Source organism: Patagioenas fasciata, chromosome 11, assembly GCF_037038585.1.
Source record: "Patagioenas fasciata isolate bPatFas1 chromosome 11, bPatFas1.hap1, whole genome shotgun sequence".
NCBI classification, from domain to species: domain Eukaryota; kingdom Metazoa; phylum Chordata; class Aves; order Columbiformes; family Columbidae; genus Patagioenas; species Patagioenas fasciata.
The window spans coordinates 20,543,476-20,569,996 of NC_092530.1; the positions used below are offsets into that span (position 1 = coordinate 20,543,476).

Here is a 26,521-nt window from a genome sequence, read left to right on the forward strand (position 1 = left end):
CAAAAGTCTCCAAATACAATTGCAATTCCAGACACCCCATAGACAAACTAACTGTAAGTGCAAAACTTTCTTTAAAATCCTATTAATATATGCTCACATGGTCCTACCGAAGCCCTGAAATATAAATTTATTTCCATTTCTCTTCTGTTTCCAACCTGTGCAGAACCGTGCGCACATTGCAGAGCACAGCCCCATTGCCAGGGCAAACCAGATCCTTGCTTCCCGGCTCCCTCTCGTGGTGCTTGTGCCCAACGACGAATACAGGTAGCAATTCAGTTCGCAGGGGTGAGCTATTCAGCACAGTAATAAATAACACAATCTAGTGTTCACCGATGTATATGGTTGACTTTTCTTCCTTTTTCAGATTTATATGCTCTGTGAAACTATTACGAGACACTGAAGCAGCTTCCTGTAAGCAAATGCAAATGATAGCACAAGCTACAGAAGAAACCAAATAACAGCCTGACTCTGGTGTTATTGAGAACACATTATCTCATTTTTTTAATAAGCTAGTTGCGTTCTGTTGTTGGCACGGCTATATGAAAAGCACTCTGTGATGTTTAATTCAAACAGATCACTTCCAAGACACGAGAAAGCCATTTATCCAGAAAAAAGAAAGCTGCATGGTTGTATTGAGTCACAGGAGTGCTGATGCCTCTGGACTCAGGCACCTCCTGGCATTTGGTCATTTCCAGGTAGAGAGATGCACCTCACTACATCTATGTAGCAGTGCGAAGCACAGGACACGTATCTGCTGTCCTTAATTCATTCCAAGCACAAACTGTTCCTGCTCTGCTTGCACATCCCCACACTAACAAGCCGAAAGCAGCGTAAGCTCACCTGCAACCCCACAGTCCTGCCAAGAGGTCTCCATGTGCCCAGGATTTCTGTCCTCACCAGCACTGTCGGGAATTCAAACCAATCTACCCCCTCCCCAAGGCTCTCCATGAGCCACGTGCAGATATTTCCTAGGTTCTGCCTCAACGGGGAAATAAAGAATCACAGACCCCCATGTACCACACTGCAGAAATCTGACCTGACAGGTGGGCAGCGTCTGCTCTTCTGCTCACACAGCTCTGGCAACAGGGAGTTACAAGACTGGAGGCAGCAGCAGCTCTTCAGAAGCGAATTAAAGGCCAGGATGGTGAAAACCTTTGCTGAGCATCATCGGGAAGGGTCATACGGCCAAAGGCTTCATCTGAGGAAGCTGCCAAATTGAGTCCGTAATGCTGGGTGAAGAGATCAAATCCTAGCGGGAAGGATGGAGTTCTAAGGAACTGTATTGCTCATTTTCATGACCGATATGGCTTCCCTCTTGGCTCAAGACAACTAGCTCTGGTTGAGTAAGCCTTGATTACATCTAGGCAAAGAAATGCACGTGTTTTCCAAGTGCCTCCAGGCCAATGGATCAGACCCATCTCACCATATGGATCTTGATCCTGAGTTTCATTAAGTTTCCCTCCCAGGTAGACTTTCTTCCCCCACTCCCTTCTTTTCCTTTTATTCTTCCTCAAAAGACCCTTATCACACTTCAGTCCTACCAAAGCCTGTCAAATTCCAGGCATATAGCTCAAAGCAGAGCTAAAGTTGTGTCAGAGCCATTCTTCAGAGCAGGCAGTGGAGGACAGAGCAGCAACCACCTGAAGCTGGGAGCCTGGTACTTTTGTAGCCAAAGGTAACCCCTGTCTCACGGTTCCTCTTCCAGGGCCCTCTGGCAGATGGTGATAGCTATGAGATGACAGACGTGTTTCAAAGAACAGGCAACATTCCTACATCGTGACTGTCTTAAGGTTTCAGAAGTACCTTCATAAAACATTTCTAAATTATTAATATGGGCCTCAAAATGGGACAATTCAGATGGCCTGAGATATTGTGCTGACAATAGAGAAACAGCATAGCCAGCTGAAAAGAAAGGAACACACCTGGGTTCCAAAGTGCTTCTAACCACTGACACTGGACAGACCCCAAAGCTAAAAATCTTTCTTCTAACCTGTTAAAAATACACTTGCATTACTGAGGTTAGACATAGGACATTTGGCAAGTCTACACTAATTCCTGGAACAATGCATGGAAACCAATGCCAGGATCAGCAACGTGACACAGGGCTGTAAGTGACTTCAGGAGATGACACACGAGAACCCAGCGCACGGAGACAGGAACTATCCAGAGCACACACGCACCTTCCTCCAGCAGCGGTCATCCCGCGTCAGCTTTGAACATCTCCACCACCTGCACAGAACCGCTTGCTCCAGCACTTAGCCAAGCTCTGCGAGCAGCTCGCTCTCTTTTCCAACATAAATCAGCTTTGCTGAAAATTCAGTTTATCTCTGCTTGTTTTCCCCTAGCAGCCATGCTGTTGCTGATTACATGATCATTATTAATTTGCTTTTAAGAAAAAAGGTCTAAGGTTTAATAGAACAGTAGGATGAATCCCAAACTGATGATTAATCATCCTATCTACCAGTTCCCAAAAAGACAAGTAGCCCGTAAGGAATGTCACAAAAAGCAAATATATTTTCTCTTTTATGGGCTGACCAGATAATTTAAATCTGATGTCAAGGCAGATCTTCTAGGGATATAAAACTGGATGAACTAGTCAGCCTAGAGGCAGGAAAAAAACAAACAAAACCAAAAAACGTAGTGCCAGAAATTGCCCAGAAAACTGATCATTTGGTTTACTGAGTTACAGTGATTTATCAATTATACCTTTCAGTAAAAGCATAAGAAGTGTAAGTCTGAATCAGTTACATTTTAGTTTCAGAGATGTATGAAAGATACTAATGCTTTTAATAAATCTAATAAATTTTTAACTTTGTGTTTTAGGTTCTAGACCACTTATTTATTTACATGCAAGAAGTCCAATTTCAGAATTATTCTACAACGCTGGTGCATCTGATTCCAGGTAAGTCCAAGCCCCTCCCCATCTCTAACACAGCCTCCCACATCATGCCCTCAGGAGGCAAGTGCTACAATTACCATTTTTCTTCTGAGGCAGGAACAATTGAGGTCATCCAGTAACAGGCAGCATCCTGGTGTCTCAAATCCCACGCAAGCCTGATCACTAGAAAGATGATTTGGAGGAAGTAAGTCAGTGTTAAGAAAGCTGTCACAGCACACGCGGGCAGAACCAGCAAACACCGAGGAGCACAGATACAACACAAACCAACCGAATAGCAAAGCCTGCCTATGGGTGAACATTTTGCAGGTTCCTGCAACACCGGAGACTGTTCCCCACCAATTTTTGCAATTATTGCAATTACTGCTCCAGACTTTTTTGGGGGGACTTGAATGGAACCTCAGCTTCCAAAGCCAGAATCAAAGGCAAGTGAGTTGATTCCATACTACTTTGCTTCCACGGAGAACAAGACAGTTGCATCCCCTGTAATCTTGTAATGCCAACTGCATCACCACTGCCAGCCAAGCTATTGGAAGCTCAATGCTGCCCTCAGCAGAGCCAACAAACTACTACACGCAGGATCTGACCCCTGAATCGAGCACTGTTGCCGATTTACAGACGAAAGTCCGTCTCCGCTCCTCGCAGCTGTATTGACAAGCCAGAGATAAAAGTGGCTAATTAAAAAAAGTTGCATTATTTCACTTTCAGAGAGTGCAGAGCACAGGGCCATCTCCTGTGCTGGGGAGCTCACCCGCAGCTCCAGTAGCTCTGCAAACGCTTCCTCCTGCTGCCGAGCAAGCGAGCGGTGACTCACCAAACCGAAGCGCCTACCAGCAAACCAAGCTGCCCGGACTGCTGACTTTTCAGCAGAGATAACTCAAACAAGTCAACGTGTATTGTTTTAGAATCCATATCTCATTTTAATTAAGACTAGACACTTCCACCTAGCTTCAAACTGTAATCACAGCCAAGCCTATTAGGGCAGACAGCAGCGCACTGCTCGCACGAGGTGTGGCGGGCGGCTCTCCTCCACCCACGCAGGGACCTGTGTCTCCTGCACCTCCTGCCAGGGCTGTCCCCGCTGTGGGTTTGTGCCCAAGTGTAGCCGGCCAGGCTGCAAGGCCCGGATCTGCCCTCATTAGTGACTCATTTACGTGTCACCCGTGCTGGGCAGGGGAGAAGAATCCTCTGGTTTGTGGTTAGCTCCTGCCCTCCAAACACACTGGAAGACTTACCCGTCCTCTGGCTGCACAGGGGAAATGGGAACAGCAGAGCTTTCTGGAGGGCCTGTGCAGTTTTGCAGAAGAGCTGTTACACCAGAGAAAAAGCTGCCTATGAAACTCCATCTATACAGCCCCCCAAAACAGCCACCCCAGATTTAAAGCAATGTGATGCTGTCACACCTATCTTATGAAGAACATCACTCAACTACTCGGACAGTGTCAGCTGAGGTCACCCTCAGCACCAAGACTTTCGAAAGATAATGGCCTTAAACACAAATCTTGCGTATCTCCTTAAAACTACCAACCGAGTTGTGCAAAGTCACAGGCACTTACTGGCTGTACTTGCATTCACTTCCCAGGCTCTGAGAAGGAACAGGAAGCAACTCGCTGAGTTGCACCAAGTGCCACAAGGAATCAGGATTATTATTGCTCAATTACAACTTCTTTTAAACCGCATGAGAAATCAGACTCTGTGACCAACCCACTTGTCACCTCTTGGAGCAGACCGGTCCTAACGTGTTGGTTGCCTGTCAGAGCAGGGTGTGCTTCACCCCCATCCCCTTGGCAAGGTTAAAGGAAGCACACATTTCATCCAATAGCACTTGGAAGAATACTCTGCCCTTCTTCTCTGTCATTTTCCTCTCAAGACAGAAACTACTCCTCCACCACAGTGAAGGAAGTGTGAGCAGGAAGAAGAAACAGCATTGCAACCTACCTTCAAGATAAGATGAAGGCTGTTTTAGCCGGAGGAGGGGTGGTGAGCATGCTAGGTGGTTTTGCCTGTTGACACATCACTGAGGACTGCAAGTACTAAGGTAGCAAGTTTTTCTAAAGTTTAAATCACATTCTACATTAACACACGGTTTTAGTTACAAATGCAATATTAAAGGTCAGTACCACGACTGTAAGTGGTAAGGAAGATGCGCTTTTTGTTACAGGGCCCAGATGACAATCAGTGACTTGGCAAACCCAAGGCTTTTCCTGAGCATTTAATTGTTATCAAGTTGCTCTGGGCACTCTCCGCTGGAAGGTTTTCTAGAAAAATCTTCTGCTTCTCCTGAGGCAGAGCTCCAAGAGCACTCACTCTGCTAGAATGGTGGAAAGATGCCAGTTCTGGATTATTATGGTAGAGAGCAGCTACAGAAACACCGCAAGGTGCTGTCAGGACTCACAGCTGTGTTCACACACACAGCCTGTAGGAAAAATAAGAACATTGAAGACTTGGACAAGACAAACGCAGGTATTTCTTTTGAACAAAACTTATCACACTGGCCTGTGAGGAGGGGCACCACCACTGCTCTGATGTTACTGTGGTTAAAATAACCAGTACCTCAGGAAAATAAAATAAATAGCAGATTGTCACTTTAGCCCACTTTAGAAGAAACTGAACACAGACTACTCACCCCAGTTTGGTAATACAGGTATCTATTTTATTAAAAAAGTTACAAACAGGTGGACTGTAGGGTTGTCTTACAAAATGACAAGAATGAATTCTACTGGAAAAAACTTTTTACAAAGCATTATAGGTAATTGTTCCATTTTTGCACTTGTTATTCCAGATTTCACCTATCACTGATAAAGATACAGTACATTAGATACATGATGTTAGGTTACATTTTTATTTGTAGAGCCCTACTGCAGTGATTTGAACAACTCCTAAACAGATGCCATAGTAAAGACAATACATATTGCATTTATTATTAGCCTCTTACTCTAATAAGCAACTTCACATGCAATCTATTGAGGAAGCCTAAAATAACTTTTGGTCCCTTTTTCCCCCCACAGTGTGCTGAAGAAACCATCTCTCATTTTCCCAGTCCTGTCACTCTAAGCTAGTTCAAGTTTTTTAAGCTTTTTTTTCTTTTTCTTTTTTTTTGTTTTGTCTTTTTTTTTGTTGTTTTGTTTTGTTTTTTCGTGCTGAGGTCAATGAAAATGAACACTGATTTGATAACTACCCATAGGAATGAACCACTGATTCATATTAACCAACTTTTCCCCCCCCTTAGACAAAGGAAAACTAAGATCTTTTATGAATTACTTTTATTTCCTATTACTTCCTTACAACCTACGAAAAAGATCAACAACCACCACTTAAAAAGAAAAATCTACTTTGAATGCAAGGTTTGGTTTAATTCTGAGATTAAAGTGCAAACCTAAGTATTAGCCTCAGCCTGCTTATAAAGTTTGTACAAACAAGGCGGGGGGGGGGTGGAATTCAAGTAACCCCACAGGGAAGGAAAAAACTTAAAATAAAAATCAGGTGTTTCGCTACCCAAGCAGAAAACCTGGTGTCCTCTTCTTTTAAGGATTCAAATTCAACACTGAATATAGACTCAGAATCTTTATTTCTGCTAACACTGTAAAGTCAGCCTGCATTATTAACAATAAAACACATTAATGTTGAGATACTGTACCGGTGATCTTTTATTGTTTAGAATGCCATCATCCACAATACAATTCATAAGTTCGAAACTGCTTAACCTCATATATCCATCACTGCTTTTACTGGAGCTTTTCTCAAAGTTATTTAGCTATTACAGGGAAAGAATGTACAATTCTAGAAGCATGTTCAAATGACTAAAGCTGGGCTCCTAAAAACCTAGAACTTTGGTGCAGTAGGTGAGCTGCAGTTATTAAATTTCTGCAAAAAAAATTACACATTTTAAACCACTGCTAGAAAAATCTCTCATGTATGCAACATGTTAATAAAACTGAACAAAAAGATTTCATCTGTTCTTTGTACATTTTCATTCTGCTCTTTATACCTGTGTTATTGTTAAAATTTTCAAGTATTCAGAGAAAATGTCGATCAGGTAAACAATAAGGAAGGCAATGGCTGTTTAAAGCACACTTGCAGTTAGTATCACTGAAACCTGGTGCTTTTCCCCTTGTTACACCAACTTGTCTCTAATATTAAACTTGTTTATCGGGAAAAAAAATAACTAAAAAGCAATTTGTGACAGTGCAAGAAAAACTTTAACAAATATTGCTTTAAAATATTATTCAGAAAGACAAACATTAGGAAGTATAAAATGTAAAGTGATCTTATTTGCATTAGATTTACATGTGCAGAGGTCTACTAGATGTCTCTTAATGTGCCAGGCAAAGCTGAGCTGACTGACGAGGCATACAGCCCATTTTGAAGGATAAATTATCCCTTTTCAAGGCATAAAGAAGCTATTTGTAAACAAGCAAGTTTAGAAACTCAGTAGAAGGAAAAGTGTGCTGCCATTTTTCAATGCTACAATTGTAATTCTTGATTAAATGAGTTTAAGAAACCCATGATTGCAATAAAAGAAACATCAGCCGGAGACTTCACATCCCATTCCAAGTAATCCCTATTGCCAAATCAGACCAGTTACAAACCCAATATCACAGCTGCATTTGCCAAGAAAAGGGATACTACATCCATACAACAGAGGTGCCTTCAGTATCTTTTCATGACACTGTCACACGTAAACAAAAAGTCTCAAAGAATGTCCAAGTACATTGTAGGAGAAAACTTTGCAAACAGAAATAAGCACTGATGCGAGGTAATATACAGAAGTAACCATTTGTTTAAGGCTCAATTTATTCTCCATTAAAACTCTCTTCTTTTAAAAGGCATTGAGTAGGTAATACTGAGTTTAAGTATTTAATAAATACAAGTTCAGAAATTGATTAAAGAAATCAATTAAAATATTAAAAATGAACTCTTGCATATTAGCCATTATATGAACTTAGAAAGCTATAAAAGGACTGATAGATAAAGAACAGATTTTTAAACTTATGGTAAACATGCTAAGCATTCTGATTAAGGTGTGTGGATCCTGGAGGCCACCAACCTTATGCACTTAGATGTATGGCAATGTGCTGTAATAGAGACAGGTTTACCAAGGCTCAGCTCTGCAACCTGGGCTGAAAGTTCTCCAAAGCAGCATCTGTGCACGTTTCCTCTGAGTTTTATCTGCAATTCAAACAAAATAACTAATGAAAGCCATGTTCAACACACATTCAAAGCGAACTCAGCTTCTCCCATAGCATGGAACAGCTGGTTTTCCATAGTGAGCTCCAAAGCCCCACTCCAAAGCAGCATTGTTGAAGTTGTTCTCCTCTAATTCTGGTGATACAAGAGGTAAGCAGGTAACAACTTATTGCTATGAACTTTGTAACACCTGCCCCCGTGGGATATCGAATTGCTTCTGAAGATATGAAATACTTAGAGACACATACACTAGGCTTTGCATTGGTGGTGAGCAGGCACTATAGCACCCACTAACACGAAGCGATGGCCTTTTGCACAAGTTCTGGGAACAGGCAGGTGAGCCAAGTAATTCAGTTCTGATATCTGAGTTCTCAGCATCCAGATCCTCTAAGTTACTACTAAAAAAACCCCTTAGCATTCATCAGATTTAGCCCAGCAGGGACAGAACTGTAAGCCTCTGTACTCAGTCAAGCACACAAATATAAGTAGTAACTAATGTGACAAACACATCCTGTGAAGCGCAAGCAAGTTATCTGAAATATGAAGATTTATGTGCAGATATATCCTAAAAACCTCTGTCGAAGCTCAGCCTGTAGAAGTCTGTCCTTCATACACATATGCTTGCACTTCATTGAAGCTTGACACTTGGCCTTTCAGGGATTTTGATGAGTCTTCTCAATTCTTGAAGTAACTCCTTCATAGGAGTCAGGTCCTTACATTACCTACTGCACCATTTCTTTTCAGCTGTTGATTTGCTCTCAATTAACAGTTTGTCACTACAGAGTGCTCCAACAGCCAGGGTTTCCCTTCTTGCCTAACGAGTCACCCCCAACATTTGGGAGCAGTACTCCTGTACTGACAAGAGCCAATAGCCAGGTTTTGCTTGCCTGTTTGTTTCCCAGCTAACGGTAGTTCTCACCCAGCCTGGTGAGCATATATCCCACCACACAGCATTTTAAACGGGATGCGTTCCTGCCCTGTCCAAACAGCAAACAACTTTTAACAGGGATGGATCAGACCCACTTAAGAGGTGTTTTGTTTTTGATTAGAGCACAGAAAAGGCAAACCATTTACAGTGCAGCTCCTCATCCTGCACAAGCTGGATGGATCCCAAAACTTCACCTAAATCCAGCATCCAGTGCTGTGGCCAGCAAAGAATTGCTGGGGACAGTAAGAACAGAGAAAGCAAGTCATGGTATTTTCCTCCACGTTTTTTCAGTGTCCTTGTACTTGCAGGCTACGGACCTCTTGATTCAGATTTGTAGTCTTTCCATTTAACTTGTGCTTAGTTACTACAATTAGCACCATATAGTACCTTATCTGGTTTTGCCTGCCCATGAAATTTCTATAGCACTCTCTAACTCTATTCTCTTCTGTGAGTAGGCAGGAAAGAGGGGGGTGTTAAACAATCTAGTGTGATAAATTTCGTTGTGTTGCATAGCCACACAGACCAGAAGACAACATACTTTCAGTTTTTATCCCTAAAGCAGAGTACGCTTCCTTCAAAGTGTGCTTATACCAGTCGTTCGTGAATGAAGGGGATAGAAATCACTAATCAGCATGGGCCTTTTGCCCCAATAGTAAGGTGTTCCCACTGTGATTAGTACATCTGCAGAAAATCTTTAACACACCAGCAATGTAACAGGTGCCATATTTTAAAGAAGATTTAAAATACAAACCACTGTCATGTTGAGAATTCAAGAGAAATACTAGAGTGAGGAACAGAGAGCAGTTACGGGAAATCTTGCATCCCTGAATGCAATAATGAGGTGACAGGAGCTCACTGCAGAAGCAGGAAAGGGAAGGGGGGGAAACAGGATGCAAGAACAACGCACATTTTTAAAAGGAACTATGGGGTATCCTGGTTATGTAGTTATGTTCCATCCTTCATTTCACCCAAGGTGGCTGACTGGAACAGTAATTTAAGCAAGTGCTGCTAAAACATGTCATGAAAGACCCAACACAACATCATACTTGACAGATAGGTTGAGGTGTCAGTACCAAAAAAGAGGTAAGTGGTACTTGTTAGTTAAAACTGGCACTGAAACAGCCTTAGATAAAACCAGGTCCAGCATATCATATACCTCCCCCATGGGTTTCTTCATCAGAACTGTAGAGACACAAACTGCTCTACCTAATTCATTCTGAACCAACTAACCTAAAGACTCCTGCTGGACATGGACTGGTCACAGAACTCAGAGATGGTGAAGATCATGCCAGGACAGAGCTATAGTTTAAGCTCACTTCCTACACGCAACTTTTCAGACAGTTGGTTCCACTTCCTCAGTTTCACTTTACCTGGGTGGGGTCACTGCTAAAGCAGATATTTGAGAAGCAGCAATTGTTCCTGGATCACAGATAAGCAGAAGAATTACAAAGCTGGTTAAAGCTATCACAGGAGACCATCAGCAGGTCTCCTACACTAGAGCACATCAGACAGAAATTATCAAGCAGTAAAGGCTTATCATAACATTAATGAGAACCTAAACCTACTCAATCAAAGAACAAGAATAAAATGGGAGCAAGGAAGAAGAAAAGATCCCAAAAGTGTGAGGCTGAAATGAAAGATATGGAGGACGAAGGCTGTGAAGAGCAAGAACCAAAAATAAGATGAGATGTTCCAGACATGGTGAGACCTGGGCTGAACAGGAAGCTGCTTACGAAGGAAAGTTTGGCACAGATGATGAGACTGCACTGTGCAGAAGCAGCATCTCCTAGAAGCAAGGAAGTATTTTGCTGCTAGAAGCTTGATGTGACACTATGAGCTAGGTAGAATGAAGGAGATGAAATCTATATTACCTCAATTTCACCTTTAAGATTAAACTTGATATTTAATGCTAAATCCAGAAGCAGACAGGTTACAAAAAAGGCTCCCTTAGAAATACCCCCTTCCGAATGTATACATTTTATGGATAGAAGGCCTGATTTTGTCAGAGTGGAAAACAGCAACCTGCACAAGATGAACCACTAGTAACCCAGGGGACAGCCACAAGCTTTGGCATGATACCTCAAGTCCACGTTCTTGTTTGTGAAGCTGCCTTAGAAACAGCTGAAACATTACATTGCTACACTATATAATTCAAGCTATTAACCCTGCATTGTTCCATTAAAAAAGCAGTAATTCCTTTGGTCTGCTCCTTCCTACAATCTTAAAAGGCTCTGCATGTGTTAGGGATTAGTGTATGAGGAAGGACTTTGTGTATTTTTCTCTGCTCCAATACAAGCAGTTTGCTCACCTTTCAGCAAGCACACACCTCTTACATGGTGACAACCACCTTTCCTTATTTCACAGAACTGGAGATGAAAACATTGTGTATTATCTTCAGTATGACAGTGCTAGGGTCATGAGTATCCACAATTTTACATTCACAAAGCACTTGATAACAATATCAAAGACAAGCTTTGAGACTTCACTCTCTGACCTTGCACTCAAGATTAAAGAGGTAACATGGTCCAAAGCTTCCGGTAATAACCTATTTTCCCTCTAGTCACTCAGACACAAAAAGCTCCTTTGACTCGAGCAAGAGCTACTAATGTGGCAGTTGGAGCCAAAGCCTCAATCAGTGCAGCTCTCAAGAGTTCCTTCCCCCAAATTTCCATGTCCTCCCTCATCCCTGCACTTGCCCTCCGAGATCACATCGAGCTGTTCGCCAAGAGAGGTCCAACAAACAACTGAAGGTCTGACGGACCAGCTGCCTGCACACAGAGCATACATAGAGGAGCCCTTGTCTTGGATTCAAGCCGATGGTAAAACCAGACCTGCAACGGCTACAGGCAAAAACAAGAGCAGAGGGGTCCAGAACCGCCTTGCACAGGAATGACAGCGCTGCTGCGCGAAAGGGAGGAGCAGATGCATTTACACCATCAGGTGAAAAAGGTACTGACAACAACCACCAAGCGTGCAAAGGGCCAAGAGCAGCTATCCTTGCGGAAAAAAATAAAAACCAAAGCAATGCCCAAGACAGGGGAAGGTTTATAGATGCCCCTCTGAACATTCCACTCTTGCCACACCTCTGATGAGTCACAGGGAGAGGAAAGAGTTGGGCACTGGGATGTCATTTTATAGTGTGTTCTCTGGTCTGGAGATTTCACTTGAAAAGCACTTTGCACATGCCCTTGACTAGTACACAAGGGCTTCCAGCCACTCCTCACAACTCAGGGTGGTTCTCTTTTAAATTTCTTCCACTGAATCGTACTGGAAGTACATTCAGTTTCTGTACCATAGATTTTTTTTGTTCTGTTTTTAATATAAGCTCAAAGTCTTCTTAGCGAAACTATTAGGAAACTTGGTCACAATAATCCCATTGAACTCCAAGGTAATTCCCATTACTTGAAAATAATTCAGATAGCAACTACAACCAAAAATGAAACCCACTGCAACATCACAAAACATTATTAAGGATAATGCAATGTCATATATAGCAATGACACTCAAAACAGGTGCCGATGAGATAACCTGTCTCATAAAATTGCTGCAAGTAAATGTAGCGTTCCCTGACTAACCCTACTGAAGTAATGTGACAAATCCATTTGACTAGAGTAATCATGTGCAACCAAATGCACAAGTTTCTATCTCTTTTGGAGGAAGGCTACCTCCAGGTTAGACTCCTTAATTTCAGACTCCCTGTCACGCTTTATCTGCTTAATTAAACAGCACGATTATGCACCTCAGTTATGACTGCTCCACCAACCTGCTCTGTATGGCCATGATTGAGGTTTTTCTTAATTTCTCTCACTGGACGATGCAAGTTGTACAACACTGATCTTGTTTTTCAGGCAGGGAGGCATAGTTCATTTGCCTGACGATCTCCGCAAACAGTTCATCCACCATTGTTTTGCTCTTGGCTGATGTCTCCATGAAGGGACAGCCCCACTCCTGAGCCAGGGCTCTGCCTTCTGCAGATAAGACCTCCCTCTCCGACTCCAGATCCACTTTATTCCCCACTAGGATCAGGGGAACTTTCTCATATCTCTTCACCCGGACAATCTGGTCCCTCATCGGCTTGATGTCCTGATCAAACAATCCAATCGGTTAGTATGGGTAAATAATCACATGAAATTACTACATTACCACATTTTAATAACCCTCATATGCAACTGAACATTCAAAATACAACAGAAGCCTTCTTAAATTCATGCAGATCTAGAACTCAGAGGAAGTTCACTATTCATTTTTAACAACAGGGTTTTTTTTATTTGATATAAATGCATACACATTTTATAAAATGTATGCATATATACAAAGAGAAAGTGACTTCTGTATTCTAAGAGAGAGTTTTGCTTCAGCTAGAGAAAGACACAGCAGAGCTGCTTTGAAAGTTGATTGCAGTTTTCTGAAAAAAAAATTATCTGAAGTCGAATGACCTATACCATTACACAATCATTTAGGAAGCTTGTGTTTAGTTTACAGCTTGAGAAAGCTTGCAATTTAAATGAAGTCTTCTCACTTCTGGAATGCTTAGAATAATTCATTGTGAAGACATTTAATCACATGTAAGTAATCAAATTAGATGCTGTAAAGAGATTTTATTACCTAGAGATGCATTTATTCAAGTCTGAGCTAACACTGGGAGTTTACACTTGGAAGTCTGAGTCAGCCTCCTCTGCCCCCTGACTGTTTTCAGTTACTATCAGCACTACTAAGTTCTACAAATTCTTGCACAGTCTGAGACAAAGCAAATTAAGCATTTGAAGTTACCACTGTGTAAAAGAACTGCAGAGAGTTGTTTACACCTACAAGCTGCAGAGTAAACATGCTATGGACAGACAAAAATCATTAAATATTAACAGGATGGACTACTGACTGTATGTCCATTCCTTGGGTAATGGGGGCTTGCTGGTCCCCAAAATAAGTGAGAACAAGGGGAGAGGCACCCCAATGTCATTGCTGTTGTTTTTCAAAGAAAGTACGTCTTCAGCTTGCACAAGGGCTATTTCGAGGCCTCTGCTCAGATAAAGCTTAGCCTTCAGTAGAAGCAAACATACTGCTTCAGTGGGGGCGTGCAAGGTTTTGCCAAGTAGCTGGAATACAACCAACTCAGCAACTGAAGCCAAAGTAGTTGCTGCAAATCCCTGCGCTGCATGCAGTGCTGCTAAATCCACTTATTCCCCATAAATAAAGCCTCATTCCTAGAGGCATCTTGGAGGAGTTACTGGCTAAGATATTTCCAATTTTTGGAGAGTTTTAATAGTAGAAATGAAATCCAGACCGACAAATTATCACATATGACTTGCTTTTTCTCTCCAGTACACCACCTTCTCTGTGAAAACATCGAGCTTATGCTGGACAGGAATATATCTGAGGGGAAGGGGCTGCAAAATAGCAGCTTACTTAACAAGTCACAACTGCAGAACAATAAGACTCTCTTCAAGACCAACTGAAGAAATAGGCCTTTCAAGAAGGGAGGGGGGATGGGGAAGGAAAAAAAAAAAAAGAGGAAGTCTCGGTTTTAATATCTAGTGATTTCTTCATAAAATGGGATTGCCAAAAGATTTCTAAGCGGGAAATGTGAGTGGGTCATTGTTTTCCAACACTGCATGGGATTTAACATGGTGGTACCTTAACAAGTACCAGCAAAGCAAGGAGCTTCCCCCTGGGCTGGTAAATGTGCCTTCGAGCAGGGCATTTTCCCTTTGGCCCCTTCAGAGATAGAGTGCTTACACTCACACATGGCTGACCCTAAACCTTCCTCCTCGGCCCAACGCCTTCCCCAGGACAGGAAGGGCTGTGAGGAGGGTCCAGCCGCCTCCCCGCCGGGTTACCTGGAAGGACTGCTGGTTGACCAGGCTGTAGACGAGGATGAAGCCTTGGCCGTTTTTGATGTAGAGATCGCGCATGGAGGCGAACTGTTCGGTCCCCGCCGTGTCCAGGATCTCCAGCACCGACGGGGACGAGTCCACCTCGATCTCCTTGCGGTAGAAGTCCTCGATGGTGGGGTCGTACTTCTCGATGAAGGTCCCGGTGACGAACTGCACCGTCAGGGCGGACTTCCCCACCCCCCCGCTGCCCAGCACCACCACCTTGTACTCCCGCATCGGGCCCCGCAGCCGCTCGCCGCTCCCCCGCCGGGCCCACCGCCGCCGCGGCCCGGGCCTAGGGCAGGCGGCAGCGCGGCCCTCGCATAGCCCCGGCCCGCCTGAGGAGAAGGGCGAGGCCCCGCTGCTCCCGCGCCGGCCTGAGAGGGAGAGACAGCCGTTAGGGCCCAGACAGCCCCGGCCCCGCCGCCGCCCGCCGCCCCGCTCCTTACCGCCGCGCCTCACTCCATCCCGCCGCGCCTCCGCCGCGGGAACCGCCCGGCAGCGGCCGCCCCCGCCCGGAAGGGTTACGCTGCGGCACCCGGAGGCGCGCCCCTCCCTGCCGCGCTCCCCGGTCCCTTCCGGCGCGGAGCTCCGGCCGGGCCCCGCCCCGCGGCGTGCTGCGTCACCGCCCTGCGCAGATGGGGGGACGGGTTTGAGTGAAGCACCGGCACGGCCTCGCCGTCTCCGGCATGGGGACGGCTTTTCGCGTGGCACCTGCCCGGCCGCGAACGGGACCCGCCCCAACATGGCGGCCGCGGCGCCGGGCGGGTCCCCGTGCTGCGCGGCCCCGCAGGGTATCCCCTCCCGCCAGCGCAGGCCGGTCGGGCCCGGTCCCGCCGCCGCCTGTGAGGCCGAGCTGCCCCCAGCGTTTAAATCATTCTTAGTCACAGCAGAAGTTCTATTTAAAAGGTGGTTTTCATCGAGGAGAGCGGTGGCCGACTCCTGCTCGGTGCTCATTAGAAGCTGATTTTGGGGCCCCGCCGGGGTGGCTGCTGGTGATACCGTAAAATCGGCAAAAACTCTTAAAACCACGGGTTTGGGATTTAAAAGTAGTATTTCTTAATCAGCGCCGGGGCCGGACCGGGGGTGTCCCTCCATACCTTCGCCACCCACCAGTTGCTCATACATAGTTTATATTGACAGAAGAATTACATATTCATTACAATTCTTAACAACCATTAACATATTCCACGTCTATTCTAACACAAGCTAAATGTTAAACAATGCTAAGTAACATTCGTATGTTTCTCAGTTACCTGTTTTAAAAGAACATGTCGTAAATCTTTGTCAATTTTAAGAACAGGGTATGATTACCCAGTGCAAATGTTCTATGGTTACGAAGTCTGCTTACACGAAGATTCTATGGTTACAGGGTTGGTTGCTACCTTAATATTCCTCTAAATTATGACTTCTATAATTCCTTAAAATACAGTCTAATAATCAGAAATACAGGTCGCTGGTGCGGGCGCCCGGGCGGTGGCACTGGCGGTCACCGGCGGGGACAGGGGACACGGTCACGGTGATTTACACGTCTGGAAGTGCGCTGGGGATAAAGCGGACCGATAAAAGATGTTCCCTCTACTTACAGGCTTTGTCCTGTCACGGCTGCAGCGAAAGGCACCAGATGTCGCAGCTCGGCTGCACGAAAAGCCTCCCAGAACCGGCACCAGCTCTCCCAATAAACCAGTGAGGTGGCTCCGGGGTGCTCGGTCACTCGGGCGGCTTCGTGACTCCAGCAGCAGGTGTCAGCAAGGGACCGGGCACAGCAGCCACCGGAGTTCTCTCCTGTGCGGCGGCTGCCGTGAGCCAGACGCATCCCCTAGCACCCCTATTACCCCAGTAGTTCCCCCATCAAGCAATTTTCCCCCGTTGTTAAAAGGAAGTAACTAGAAAAAAACCAAACAGCTGTTTTCTTTTGAAGAGAAGCTGCTAAATTAAAGTATGCTGGGATTAAGTTACAAAAGATTACCCATGATTAACCAATTGACACCATGTTTTCTAACCACCTGCAAAACAACGGGATATTTTTCGAGTTTTAGATCCTTCTGCGTGACAAGAGGGAGACAGAAGATTAAGTAATACAATGTTTAGAAGCAGAATGCTTAGCTTATATTTGACTAATAATTAATAAGTGTATCGTAAGTAAGAAACAAAACAATTATAACTAACTTCATACATTATTTCTTAGTACAGATGTATTGTATGTTAAAAAAAAATCCAAAAATTGTAACGAATATGTAATAATTGTGTGAATATAAGCAACACAAGAGCATCCAGTCGTTGGAGCACTTATGGAGAATAATTCCCCAGCGCTGTCAATAAAGAATGCCTACTTAACAGTATAATTGACTCCGCTGTCAAGTTTATTTCTCCGTTTCACTTTCTAAAATAAAAGTCCCCAGTCACTTCAGACCCACCCCGATTGTTTGCATGAAGCATTCCCACCCATAGGAGAAGCTGCCCCCTAGTACAACTAAGTTTGTTTCTGGGCACCAGGTTGCTGCTTCTGGTTCCGCTGCAGAATTTCAGCAGACACGTGTGAGACGCAGGATTTGTCCCTTTCCCCATGTGTCACCTGTTTGGTTGCAAGTCTGAGCCAGGCACCGCTGTCTGTCCACAATGTCCACCCCGCGCTGCCAGCGGGCCCTGGAGAGGTGTCTGGTCAAGGTTTAGCAGCACCTGAAGACGCAGGTAAGGCACTGTGAGGTGGCCCTGCTAGTGGCTACTTTTGCAAATAGCATTATTTTATTCACTTTATTGCCATAAAGAGAATATGTCCATTATGGGGAAAGTTCAGTGAGGACTTTTAGCCACCAGAACAAATCTTACGTAAGTTACACCAAATTTCAGTCACTCTTCTTCATTACGTGTAAGTAATAGCCACTCTCCTTCCTTTGCCATTGCCTCCCAGATTGTTTTGTCAAGTGAACTGCTGACATGAGGCAGATGTGCCTGGATGGAAGATGATATTCATGAGGCTGGTGAATCAGCTCAAAATTGTAAAAAGGTGAGCATTAAACCAGGCTGCCTCCCACTTCAACCCTATTATAAATCATGAGTAGTTCCAAAGTACCTAATGCACTCAAGGTCCTCAGGATAAAGGAAAGATGCAGTCTCTCACAGAGGAGCTTCCCGTCTAATTTTCACCATGACACAATCAGTGACAGTGACAAATGGGGAGGAGGGAGAAAGGGGGCAAGGGAGGATGAGGGTGACAATAATAAGATTACACGGTCACTTAGGTTCATTATGTGCATGTCCTTGTGGCACTGCTGGTCCATTATGTTTGTGATGGGTGAGGAATGACTAAGGAAGAATTGGGGCAAAGAGCACAGCCATGGGGCAAGCAAAAGAAAAAAACAAATACATTTTGATCCAGTTTAACTTCACCAGTGATGCCTCAGTCCTGGGCTGAGTGGACAGCCCAACCAGGTGGGTGTGGGATTGGAAACCTGGACTTTTTTTTCTTCTCCAGGTCCTTGGTGTATAATCAGCATTCCTTTGGATTCCTGGAGATTTATTTCCCAACTCACAGCACTTTATACTTGGCCTTAGATGTTGACAGCTGAAAAAAAATAGCCTGATCTCAAAGTGCACCAGACTCTTCATTACCCTTCAGGCGAGTTGTTCCCTTCATTAAACACTTTGCACAGCTACTTCACCACCTTGTAGGCTACTACATAGTTGGAGCCACAAAAATAGCTGGTGATGTAGAAGGTTTCGAAACTCCGGATGGGAATATCTGTTTCTGCCATAAATGGCCAAGCCCGGAGCTGGCCACGCAAGTCACCTCCTGCAATACGGCTGCTCCGCCACTCCCTCGCCTCTGAGATGCGGCACATCCTGGCTCAAAGTCCTGATTTAATGTCTGCTGCCACTTTCTCTCTGGCTCCTGCCAAGGAGAAAGGTGCAGGCCTCAGCACTGCCCCAGGAGGGTTTGCCCTCTCTCAGCAAAACAAACCTCCCAAATGAGCATCTCAGCAGGATTTGATTGCTGCCAGAGCAGCTCTGTGCTCTTGATGGACTCAGCTGCTCTATGCCATGCCTGCAGTCAGCAACAATAAAGCAGGGTCTTATTAAATTAACCTGCTAAGACACAGATCCTGCAGGGATTGTTCAGGAAACAGACAGATGGCACAAGCAAGAGCCAGGAATAACTGCAATCCCCAATGTGAGAGACAGATCCTGCCTGGTGCTGTGTCCAGCAGGGAGGTGGGAGGGAGGGCAGGCAGCACCCTGTTCTGCAGAGCCAGGCTGAGGAGGTGGCAGAGGAGCAGCCCCAAGCTCTGGAAGGACTGAGAAGTCTGGAGCAACCTAGTGTGGGACCGCACTACCTCCCCACCCTGGTGTGGATGCTGCCTGGCTGCTGCTGCTGCCTCTTGCAGGGTGTCCACGCTGTAATCATCAGCCAGCTCGCTGCTGTGACTCACTGTGTCTGCCCGAGCTATAAACCGGGTTTTTCCCACCAAGAAGCCCGCATCGGGCTGCAAGCAAAAGCAGCTGAGTAGATCCGCAGCAGGGATAGCCTGGATTTCACCTCTGGCTGGGCACATCATTTGCGTAAATACATGCAAAACCAGCTTAAAACCCAGTGTCATTTCTTCTCCGCCCCTTCCAGCAGTTTTGCTAATCCACTTATTGTGCTTTATGGTGTTCAGCCTGTAAGCTGCAGGGTAGGGAGTGACTCCTTGGGGCTCGTACGGCTGCCGGAGCACTGGGGGCTGCTCTCACATGCGGCTCTTTCAAGGAGGTCCTGTTGTACCAGTCACATAGACATAATGACAGCTTTCGATTTTGGCTCTGTCAGATGACAGTGAAATATGTCTTAGGGGTTGGATGTGTTCACCTGGCCCAGACTTCTAATTCTGGGCTGTTTCAGGCAGTACGGCCTGCAGAGATACTTTTCTTCTTCACCAGCTTTTCCTGCCAATGTAGAGATGACTCAGAGGCAAATTCTGAGGCCTTTTCTCAGAAATTTCTTATTTCTGTCATTTGTCAGCTTTTAGCCATTACTTTAGTAGCACCAAAAGGCATGCTGGCTCTTAAAATAGTTAAAGGACATTTTCCAAAGCAATTATTGATTCTGGGGTAGAAGTGGGACTCACAAAACAAGGAGGTTATTTGGATTTCTGGGAGGAGAAGCATCCCTCTTTGCTCCCCAGCCACGGTACCACATCACCAACTGCTTAGAAAACCTTGTCCCAGGAGATGGTTGTTGCTGATGAGCACGGGAAGATGCTGCTGCTACACCCTGCTGTGCTCCCCAGGCAAAGCTTGTGGCTGTGATTGCAGTTTCCGAGTCACCGGAGTGCCTGGGCAGCAATGAGTCCCTGCTCCGCACAAGGATGCTGGTGATGCAGTGAGAAAGCTGGTTTCACGGGTCGCTCCTCTTCCTATTTTCTCCAGAGATGGAGTTGTCTCCTCATTGCCCTTCACGGTCTGAGCTGATATAATCTGTTCTGCAGTGCCCAGGAATTGTCTCCAGCAGTCGCTCACCATATTCATGTTGGGCTTGCGCTGAGCCACAGCTTGATGGTTCCCAAAAAGCAGCCCGTCCTCCATGTGCACGACATGATGCCAGCACAGCACGTTCTCCTTGGGCTTCTGAGAATTCCCTCAAAGGTGATGGGACAGGCCTGTCCTCAGACTCATCCTTGTCAAATCACCAACACATGTGACAGCCTCTCCCTAGAAATATATATACATGCATATTATAAAGTTTTTAACCAACATTGTTGCAGAGTAAAACTGAAAATACAGCTCCTTAAGGCTCAAAAGCCAGACCTGTTGCTTTAAACCGCAGATGAAAATAAAGGAGGGGTGAAGGTAAATACACTGTCAAGATGTATTTTTAAGATTTGTGAAAATAAAGCAATTTTAAACTGATGTCTAACAGAAGAGTTCCCATTCACTTTAAAAATTTCATGGGTTTCCCCCTTTTTATTATATTCCTGCAGTATTTGCAATTCAAGTGCTACAGAAATGTGCAAACCTGTACATGAAATGTGCTAGCAAAATGAAGCAGCCAACAATTAATTAGAGTGAGAATCTCTGGTTTATTCCCATGGCAGAGAAAAAGAAAACATAAAATTCAGCCCAAACGGGGAATGGAGAAAATACTTTAATATGATGTTGATCTTAATAAGCAAAAACATTTCTTCTTTCTAATAAATTAGTTTTCACTTGACAATTTTCTCGTAGCAAGGTGACAAGTATTATCCCAAATTGTTAATTCCTCGGTGCAGACTCCAGCGCTGAGCTCATTAAAGCGTGCTGAATCCCCAGGCGGAGCTGCCAGGTTGTGCGATGACCTGAGACCATTACAACCACGGTGCGGTGTCATCCCCAGCCCTGGGACAAACAGTGTCACTGAGATGGCTGAGCACCTTGTCAATTCAGTGACATGGGGACATTTCTGCTGAAATACTGGTGCTTCTTTCCTGGGACAACCCGGTGCATCCCTCCTGGCTGGGATGGGATGCGCACACACACAAGTCAGGTCCTGGCAGAGCTCATGGCATGTGGAAGCTGTTTGCCAGGTAGGCAATGTCACTGTCACCAGCTGCTGGAGGGTGGCACATCCATGTGGCATGGCCTCACTCACCCATGGATGGCACTCGCTTTCCCACCCATTGCTTTTCCCCAGTACTGCTGAGGACACAGACACAGCACAGAATCACAGAATCACAAAATGGTTGGGGCTGGAACGGACCTCCAGAGATCATCTAGTCCAATCCACCTGCTAAAGCAGGTTCACCCAGAGCAAATCACACAGAAATGTGTCCAGCAATGTCACCGGAGAGTCCCCATGCCAGGCACACATCCTCAGACGTGGGTCTCATGAGGGTCGAGGCAGGTCAAAGGCTGAGGTGCTTCTGGAGGAGATCAACCTGAGGCTGGAGAAAAGGCTTTCCAGACAAGTGCGTCAGCAGAGCTGTGAGCAATGGCCAGCCAGGCAGCGCTTCTCCCCAGACTGCATTTACAACAAGCAAATAAAACTGTCTGCGATGCGAGAACACAGCGAGCTCATTACAAGACACTTTATCAGCCTTCTTGGCAAAGGAGGCTGATGGTGCAAAGCTGTGTGTCCTCCATGCCAGAGCCTGTCAGCTCCCCTGGAGATGACACCTGGCTGCTTGGATGCAATCCAGGCACCAGCGGGGTGAACAATATTCAAGAAACTTTTGGACAACTCGTGGGGTGAATTTTGGGGTTGTCATATGCAGGGGCAGGAGTTGGACTCGATGATCCTTGTGGGTCCCTTCCAACTCAGAACATTCTATGAGGGACTTCACAACACCCCAGGAAGGTGCAGCCTGGATAACATGTGGCATCTGTCACCATCACCCGAGGGAGCTGAACCAGCAGACTTCAGAGGCCGGCTGCTCCAGGAGCCCAGCACGGGAGCCACAGGGTTAAAGTGCTTGGCCGGGGAAGGTCCTTGGAGGAGAAAAACACTGAAACTGCTTAATTAGAGTATTCAAATTGGAGGAGGTTGCACCACAGTTAATTTCTCAACTTGAAAAAAACCCAGAATTAATATTTGCCAGCCAGCCAGGACCAGAAGCAGCGGGGGCTGTCAACAGCCTTGCTGGGGCTCCCTGTGCTGGGGAGGACTCCAGAGATCTCTGCCGGAATTGCCCGCAGTCTTTAGTATTTTCTTCTGCAGTTTAAGAATTTGCTCAAATTCATTTTGTGGATAAAAGCCGGTGATCCAAACCCCAACTATATCTCTGCCTTCAGCAGCAAGGGGCTGCTGGCTGGTTTGGTTTTGCAGAGCAACGCTTTGGTATTTCAAAGAATTTCCTAATTTGTGCAGTCTGGAGAGCATCAAACCCCTGGCTGGTGACAGCGAGCGTGGCTCTGACAGGGCCAAGACTCCACTGCCTCCTTCATCCATGGCTGTAGGTGTCTCGGCATCAGCAGCCCCGGCGAGCCCAGCGCGGCTGGTGCTGGGGAGAGGATGCTCTTTGCTCTGCCTGTGCCGTGGCAGAGCTGGAGGAAGGTCCGGTGTGGGGCTGTGGACCCAGGATACTGTGGGAAAAGTGCTGAGGCTCGTCCCTGGGCTTGTCCTCATCCGTGGGCTGGCAGCTCTCCTTGATCTGGTCCATCTGCCTCATCCCTTAGGCTTTTCTCATCTCCTGCTTTTTGCTTTTCTAATCTTTCCACCAATATTTAATCCCATGCCAAATTCTTCCCCATCCTCTTAAAATTCTGCAAGTATCTTTTTTTTTTCTTTATTTTTAGCTTGTCTGTGTAATTGCAAAGCATCTTGAATCCCTCTGTGTTTAATCTTCATACCTTGTACCATCACTATGTTCTGATCACTTAAACATAAGGTCTTCGTGTATTATGCCTGGTGACACAAATTTGTGCATGTTCCCTAGAAAGAAACTCATCCTCCATTAGCCAGTGCTTTGCAGTGAGTGAATAGGGATGGCACTGCAGGAGCAGAGGCAGCAGCTGAGGGTCCCCACCCTGTGCTACACCTCAGTGTGATGCTGGTGGCTGAGCTGAGCTGGGGTTTCTTTCCTGGCAAGATCCAGTTGCTCCTCAATGCCCGCGAGCAAAAGGCTCTGACATCCTCCATCAACGCTGCACCAGGTGAGGGCTGGCGTGCGGCTGGGCTGCTCGGCTCTGCGGGTCCCTGCTGCCCTCCCACTGGCCAGGCGGCTGCCACTGTCCCTGGTGTCACCAGCCAAGTCTGAGCATGATGGCAAACGGGAGAAAAAAGCCGCTTCCTCATGCACAGAAAGGTTGCGCCAAGAGCAGAGAAAACTGATCTCTGGCTGCTGAGCCTTTCTAGCACTTTGTGCTGCTGAAAGGAATAATCAAGCCCAGCCCTGGAGAAGACTAAGATGGAAAGGAAATAAAAGCTTTCCCCTTCAGGATGATTTCTGCCAGGGATTTGGGCCTTCCCTTGGGACCCCAGTGGGGGTTTTGGGAGAGGATTTGCTGGGGCTACTCTTGTTGCTGGGGCTGCTTCAGCAGCAGCTCCCATGAGGGATCCATGAGGATCCTGCAACACCACCAGCAGTTTGAAATCTGGATCTAACACTCCATTTTCTCAATGATTATCAGACAAAACACACACCAAAAAGGAGTCTGCAGTGGCTCCTCCTGCTCCCGGCAGCACAGCCTGAGCTGGCCCAGCCCCAGCTTCAGCTACTTGCAGTCCAGGGGACACACATTTTGGCAGGCAGCCCCTGGCCCCATCCTTGCCAAGCTACCCCACAGTGGTGGGCAGAGCTGTGGCACTGCTGGGCACCTGTGAGCAGGGGTACAGGGGGACAACCGTGTCCCCACGCTGGATCAGGGGAGTGGAGTTGTCACCCCAGCCCCAGGCGAGCACTGCTGGAAGGATGCTCCATCATTCGGTGTCCTGTAGAAGATGCAGGTCGATGAGGCTGGAGGTGGGGAGAGGCAGAGGAGGAGCGATGCAGCTCGGGCTGGAGCAGCTCTTCCCTCCCCGCTCCTGCCTGTGTGCTGCAGCCCTGAGCTAGGACCGCCGGGCTGGCTGGCTGGTAGTGGGCGTTCGTGACTCATTATCCCTGATCACCATCCGATGACACATTTACTGCCAGCAGGACGGGCCTCCTGCCAGCACAGCAGCCCCGGAGCCTGGCAGGAGGGTGTCTGGGCTCTGCCAGCAGCCATGCTGATAGAGACAGGCTGGGAGGTCCCCAGCTGCAGCCCTGGATGCACAACCCCATGTGTGTCCTGCTGGGTGGGTGATGGGGCAGACCAGGTCCCTCTGTCCTGGCTGCATGTGCCTCAATACTCAGGGTGCAAGCACAGGGCTGGTTGCAGGTGCTGGACCCATGCAGGCAGCACCTGGCAGGAACGGGCAGGTTGGGGAGCCAGCCCAGCATCCTCACCTCCCACAGCACCCACCCCGCTCGTCCCAGCATCCTGGCTCATGGTGCTGGGCCCACAATGACAAAATGCCTTTAAAACACTCTTTATTAAGCAAGAAATGTGACTCTGCTCCCCATGCCAAGCCCTAATACAGTGCAGACCTAAATAGAGCACTAATGCGAAAGCTTAAAGGATTTCCCATAATTGAGCGAAGCTGGCCGAGGGGCAAGAGCCTGGCGGGGGAACTGCAGCCCACCTCCCTCCCCAGCACGGGCCAGCCTCTGCCCAACACTGCTGGTCCAAATCCAGCTGCAGCTCCCACCCATGGACTGCGTGATGTGAGGAATTAAAAAGTCTCCCAAGACCTCATCCTGCCCAGCCTAGAGCCCCAATTCACGCTTGTTACCCTGTCCAAAATCCCCTTGATTAATGCAATAGCAGAAGTTGGATTGCCATGTGTGAATTCCCGCCTCCCAAAGTCACCCCCATCTGGTGCAGGACCGGGCACACCCAGCTCCCAGAGCCCAAAGGATGCTCAGAGCAGGGGAGCTGCTGAGCCAGCACCCGCTCCCCCAGCACACCCCGACATCCAGGGCTGAGGAGGCCGCCAGCACCACATACCCCAGCAAATACACAGATTTATCTCTGCCTTACTCCTGCCTTGGTGCTGCTGTGCATCGGCTCTGAGAACAGCGCTGGTTTAGTGTGCTGTGTCCCATGTCTCCTCACCAGCGCGGCAGAGTGTGACCCTCAGGCAGGCCCACCTCGCAGGTGGCCGGTGGCATTGACCAAGGCTTGTGTTTCTGCAGGGGAAATCAAACAGTATTTTTCTTCAATGGGAGTTTTTCAGAGGCTTTGCAAAGTACCTGCGAGCACCTTTGTTTTGGCGCAGGCACATGCGCACTGAAACACCCCCCAGCACCCCTCCGCACCCAGATGTGATCGCTGGGAGCTGCTCCCAGAGCCCTTCCAAGCACTGCAGGTGTGGGGGCAAAACAGAGCACTGGTGGGGCTGCAGGGTGAGCAGGGACGCCAGCGGGGACACCAGCGGGGACACAGCCACAAAGCCCTCTGCCAGCTGCTGCGGTGAGTGAAGGACCTACAGGAGCTGCAGCAGAAACACCGCCATGGAGATCAGCTGAATTACGGTGGAGCAAAGCATTAAAGCAGAAGCGGCATCGATTACAAACACAGGCTTCGAGCGTGCGAGGGCTGCAGAGGGGAGGAAGGCAGCAGCTCCCTTGGGAAGGCGCAGATAACATTTACGAGCAAATAATTTACATGCACTGTGCAGCAAAGCAAAAATACCTCTGCGCAACCCAGCTGCAGCTCCAAAGAGATGAACAGTGCAGCAGCATCGGACCTGAGATCCTCGCTGCGGCAGCTGGCGCGGGTGTCGCAGTGCTGTCACCTCGGGGCTGGATTTACACCTGCTGATCCGGGGCAGTGGGAACAGCCAGGGAGAGGACAGAGCGAGCTGCTGCTAAACGGACTGGCATGGCAGAGCCTCCCTGAAAAAGACAAAATGAGGAGGAAAGGGTAAAGGCATTTGCAGCAAACATCTTCCAGCTGGCCCAAGCCTGTCCAGGACTCTGTCACAGCCGGCTTGCTGGACACTTGCTCCTCCAAGCCCATCCCCATGACCTTCAGGTCTTTCCACCTCTGTGCAGGTCCTCTTGCCTGCAGACATCCCAGAGAACTTCCAGGCCCTCCACAGGGATCATTTTTTTAGGATGTGCTGCCATTTTGGAGATGCACTGGAGGCAGGGTCACCCCTGGACT

At 47.0% G+C, this 26,521-nt stretch overlaps 1 protein-coding gene across 1 annotated transcript; it reads right to left on the minus strand.

Annotated features, from left to right (window-relative positions):
- Nucleotides 1-5,527: 5,527 nt before the first annotated feature.
- Nucleotides 5,528-15,477, minus strand: RAP2C (RAP2C, member of RAS oncogene family). The gene is made up of 4 exons (XM_065846257.2): nt 15,331-15,477; nt 14,846-15,258; nt 12,775-13,094; nt 5,528-8,065 (listed from the first exon to the last, which is right to left on the minus strand). Exons 2-3 carry the CDS (start codon nt 15,116-15,118, stop codon nt 12,816-12,818), a joined length of 552 nt encoding a protein of 183 aa, XP_065702329.1. The 5' UTR covers nt 15,119-15,258; nt 15,331-15,477; the 3' UTR covers nt 5,528-8,065; nt 12,775-12,815.
- Between the last annotated feature and the right edge of the window lie 11,044 nt (nt 15,478-26,521).

Bases quoted from the DNA above. Each gene is read 5' to 3' on its own strand.
- RAP2C (XM_065846257.2), bottom strand. From the start codon at position 15,118: ATGCGGGAGTACAAGGTGGTGGTGCTGGGCAGCGGGGGGGTGGGGAAG. The intron at 13,095-14,845 runs GTAACCCGGCGG...TTGTTTGATCAG, and splicing joins TCAACCAGCAGTCCTTCCAG to GACATCAAGCCGATGAGGGA.